Raw genomic sequence first — 5171 nt, 5'->3', positions numbered from 1 at the left:
ATTTATGTTCGAAAAAGCAACTATGATAATGTTTTCAAGTGCAAATAGTTAATGTAAGACAATTAATATACTTTTAATATTTTGATTCATTATACTTTTTCTGTATAGTTAGTGTTATTCTAGAATTTATAAAAAGTTAATAATATGAAAATATGTGATTAGATAATTAAAATAAGATTTTATTTAATTATATTTTTTCTTAGATATTAGTCGCAATTTATAAAATATGTTTAATCGATAAATAATCACCATCCTCATCATATTCAATGTATTTCGCTTATAAAAGACTATAAACAAAGTTAGAGGGAACGAAAAAAAGCAACAACTCATGGCCAAATAAAATAGCGCGACCAAAGAGTAGTACTAAAAGAAAAGAAAGAATCAATTCCTCTTACTGATACACTAATACAGCAAAGCAACTCTTGTATCTTTCTTTCTTTCTCTCTTTCTCTCCTAATTCTCACCTCTCACCTTCGCAAATCTTGCTCATAATCTGCCAAAAATTTTGCAGAAAACAGAATTAAACATCTTAAGAACCAAAATGTGCAGTAAACAGTAAAATTCAGCTAAAAATTTTCTGCTGTTTAACTGAAACAAATTTCCAAGAGATCTATTCTACTCATTGCAATTCTATTCTATTAAATATAATGGAATCACCAAGCAGAAGTAGAAGCACAAGTATATACAGAATTTCACATTCATCATGTTTCTCATTATTAACATTTTTCCTTATCCTACTACTCTCAGGTTAGCAGTTACTTCTAGTCTTCTACTGTTTACTAACTCAAAAGAATTTCCCTGTGCTAGATTTCGAGATAAATATTTCTTGCACATATGTTTTATCAATTTGTTAATTCTAATAATTCAATCATATATTTCATTTAATTTGGCACCAATTTTAAGAAAAGTAGGAGGGATCACGTGAATGGGTGAGTGAAAGTAGTGATAAAATGGCAATTTTGTTGATTGTTGAATCCAATAATAGCATAATGGAAAAATGTTATCAATATTTCTCTATCTTTTATTACTTCTATTCTAATCGAATATTTTATTAAGTATGGCACCGATATAAAATAAAAAAGAGAAAGAATCACATTGCGGGAGTGAAAATGATAATTTAATGTAATTGTTTAGATAGAATTTATAAGGGTTTAAGTAGGAAAAAAGTTGTTTCAAAAAAAAAAGTTGGAAAAAAGTTTATCAAATAAGAAAAATAAGTCATTTGATGAGAAATTAAACATCTGATTAGAATACTGGAGAGTATTTGTTTTGAGTGTAATTTATCTAGAATAATTTAACTTTTTATTCATTTTCATATAATAATCTTAACTTTTGATTAATCATAAATAATTCGAACTTTAGAGTCACTTATTCAAGAACTTTATTGCCCAAATGATAAATGATTTTTTCAGGTTGATTGCCATAAAAAGAAAATAAAAATATTAAAAATTAAAAGTTAAAATAAAAAAAGTAAACTTACTCGATTTCTTTTTTAATTTTAATTTAATTTTTTGATTTTTTTATAATTTAATTTTTTATTTACTTTTTTATCTTTTAATGAAAATGTCTTGTTATATAGTTAAGAGATTTTTTGGTGCATTCTTATCAAGCAACCTTTATACTTGGGATTATTTAAGGTTAATTAAAAATTGTAATTATTGTAGAAAAATCAATAAAAAGGTTTGATTATTTTAAATAAACTTTCCTTGTTTGGATGAAAATTTTAAATAAAATTATGTTGTGGTAAATCCCATTTTATGTTTGGTTTAAAAGCTAGATGTAATTATGGAAATGTATCTGTTAATTTTCGTGAAATGTGCAATATAATTTCTACTATAATGCACTACTTTATTTTTTTCATTTAACATTATTTTTCATTTTTGAGCCACTATTTTATTTTTGTATCCAAATAAAAAAGCAGAGGAAGTACTATCATGAATATAAATTATAATGGATGGATTTAGCTTTTTATGGATGATGATGGTTAATTGATTATCGAAATTTGTATTACCATTTTCACCGTTAATAATGGTAACAAACCGTACATGTTTATTATTAAGAGCTCGCTTGAATTGAGAATGAATATTTAAAGGGATAAAAAAATCAAACTAATATAATAAAGCTATTTAGAAATGCAAATTAAGTTATTGAAATAATTGTGATGAAGGTAGAATGAGAGAAAATAAAAAAAATGAATAAAAAAGAAGTTGATTTCCCTCATTAGGAGGTAAAGAATTCGTCCACCCTCTTCTAGAGTAAATTTGTACTCTAAAATAAAGGAATTAATTGCTATATTCTTTATTTTTGATTACCTTCTGACATTCGAATCCTTTTAATCATTTATCTAATTAACTTTGTTATTCTTTTGACTTTTATTTACCCCATAAATGTTTGCTCTCAATCCAAGCGACCCGCAAACAAAATCAGTAATTATGATCATTTTCATTTTTATTATTACAAATCTTAATTTAATTATAAAATGTGGTAAATTCATTCATTGTTGGTGTTGTTAATCAGGTATTCTGCCAGTATCAGTGGTATCACTAGGAATAAACTATGGACAAATAGCCAACAATCTTCCTCCCCCAGAAAGAGTAGTCCCCCTTGTTAAATCCATTGGTGTTACCAAACTCAAGCTTTACGACGCTGACCCTAAAGTCTTAAAAGCCTTTGCCAAGACTGGGATCGAATTTACAGTCACAGTTGGGAACGATTTACTGCCGCAACTAGCAAACGACCCTAAACAAGCGCTTGATTGGGTTAAGAAAAATGTTCAATGTTACTTGCCTGACACAAAAGTAACATGTATTCTTTTAGGAAATGAAGTATTAACTTTTAATGACACCTCTTTAACCAACAGTCTTCTTCCTGCAATGCAGAATGTTCATTCTGCACTTCAAACATTAAACTTAGACACCAATGTGTGGGTAACTACTACTCATAACTTGGCCATTCTTGAGAAATCTTATCCACCTTCAGCCGGTTCGTTTCGACAAGATCTTTGTGGGTGTCTTACACAAATTCTGAATTTCCATGCCAAAACAGGATCCCCATTCTTGATTAATGCATACCCATATTTTGCATATAAGGCTAGTCCACAAGAAGTGAATCTTGATTATGTGTTATTTGAAGCTAAGACAAATAATGTTTTAGTAGACCCAGGTTCTAATTTGCATTATGATAACATGTTGTATGCTCAAGTTGATGCTGTTTATGCTGCAATGGGACCCACTTTTAGTAAAAGAGTACAAGTTCAGGTATCTGAAACTGGTTGGCCTTCTAAGGGAGATGAAGATGAGTATGGAGCTAATCCTGAAAATGCTAAAAAATACAATGGGAATTTGATTAAGCTTGTTAGTGATAGTAGTAAAAAGGGTACACCCATGAAGCCTAATTGTGATCTAAATGTGTTTGTTTTTGCACTGTTTAATGAGAATATGAAACCAGGACCAACTTCTGAAAGGAATTATGGGTTGTTTAAGCCTGATGGAACACCAGCTTATGCATTGGGGTTTCCTACTATTCAAGCAGTGGGTAATGGCTCTAGTTATGGCACTGGTGAGCCGGCTTCGGATGCAACCGAAAATCGTGGTGGTGATGGTGGTGTTTATGATGATACTTCTTCCAGTGGTTACCTCTCCATTTCTTTATCAACTGTATGTTCCTTCAATCACTTCATCAGTAATTTTTATTTAACATTTAACTTTTTAATTTTAAGGATATTTTACATGGTAGACACGAATTTTTGTAAAAGGTCGGTGATATGAAATCTTAAAAAAATTCCATAAACTAGTATTGTGCTTTTGGGATTTAAGCTGCCATAACATTAATGCCCAAAAAATATTAGATTATACGTTAAGTTGTGAAACTTCGTTTTTAACTTTGTCTGTTTTCATTAAAATACAGTAACCTTCGTTCCTTAAATTACATAAAATAGCAATGTACTTTTGAAATTTGAGCTGTCGTAACATTAATGCCAAAAACGATAGATTATACGTAAAGTTGTAAAATTCCAAAAGTACAATACTATTTTGTGGAACTTTTTTTAAGATTTGCTACCACTAGCCTTTTGTAAAAGTTCGTGCCTACTATGTAAAATATCCTTTAATTTTAAACGTCTATTCTATTATTTTTCTTTGTTTGATTCTTCCTAATGGAAGTCTTCCTTAGGCTCTACCCACCAAGTGTGGGCACAGGAAAAGCATAAGATTCCTAACCTTTGTGCCAAAATGGTGTAGATTCGGCTCCAACTTTTATAGTTGTTCTGCATTTGTTTATTAGTGGGTGCATATTAGTGGTTTCTGGGCTGTTAACCAACGATTGACCCTGAATGGCATGGTCCACAGGCCAAGTCAGTTTGGCTTTGGGGTTAAGTTTGGATGAATCTGAATGGATTTGACGCTGCTTAGGAGCGATATTGGAGTTAGCTTAGCGTTAAGTTGAATCAAATACAGGTTTAGTTTAGAATTTGGTTCAAGTTCAAGGTCAGTTCAAAACTAGTTCCGGATCAGTTCTGGATTCACAATTAAATTTGGCAACAATAGTGTGTAAGCAAGTAAACGCTCAAATATCCGTAGGTTTGTGGGTTTGAGCCCAGGCGTGCTCTGTAGGACGTAGTTGTTTGAATGTGTCCATATGAGTGGACCCACGGAGACGGGAAGTAGTCTTGTAGAATCATCAATCCAGCTAAATTTGTTTGAAGCTTTTACAAGCACATTGAATACATAAATTATTGGAATATGAAATATGAATCTCATTCTAACTTTTACCCCAAATTTTGTGAATGACCTTCCCTGATATTTTAAGAGAAGTGAACTTGTAAAAATTAGATGAAACTTATTTTGTTACACGAGTTATGATAATTCCCCACATGAAACAGAGGAAATTGAAGAAAACTTATAACTTCATCACTACTCCTTCCATTTTATTATATTTGCTATATTTTTCATTTTACGCAAAAGAAGGTGTTATTTTGAATTTATATCTTGAATTATTTACAATCAAAAATTATAAAATATACTCCCTCCGAATCAATTTAGTTGTCCCATTTCCTTATTTGACAAAGTCTTTTTAGTTGTCCTATTTCTATTTTTGTCAATCTTTTTTTACCTAAATATCCTTAGTTCACACAAGTAATTACGAATATATCCCCATATACCTTACTTACCCAA

The 5171-nt window shown here is 30.2% G+C and overlaps 1 protein-coding gene across 1 annotated transcript in view; it reads left to right on the top strand.

The window, feature by feature from the left end:
- The first annotated feature begins 330 nt into the window (after nt 1-330).
- LOC130799532 (glucan endo-1,3-beta-glucosidase 11-like) overlaps nt 331-5171 on the top strand; it is a 5418-nt gene continuing 577 nt past the window's right edge. Inside the window, exons 1-2 of the mRNA XM_057662646.1 lie at nt 331-747; nt 2518-3656. Of these exons, the coding sequence (XP_057518629.1) occupies nt 648-747; nt 2518-3656 (1239 nt within the window). The 5' untranslated portion in view covers nt 331-647. The remainder of the gene's footprint in view (nt 748-2517; nt 3657-5171) is intronic.

The sequence above is a fragment of the Amaranthus tricolor genome, chromosome 14 (assembly GCF_026212465.1).
Source record: "Amaranthus tricolor cultivar Red isolate AtriRed21 chromosome 14, ASM2621246v1, whole genome shotgun sequence".
Taxonomy (NCBI): domain Eukaryota; kingdom Viridiplantae; phylum Streptophyta; class Magnoliopsida; order Caryophyllales; family Amaranthaceae; genus Amaranthus; species Amaranthus tricolor.
Note: the sequence above shows the minus strand (reverse complement) of the source record. Positions and strands in the feature narration are given on the sequence as shown.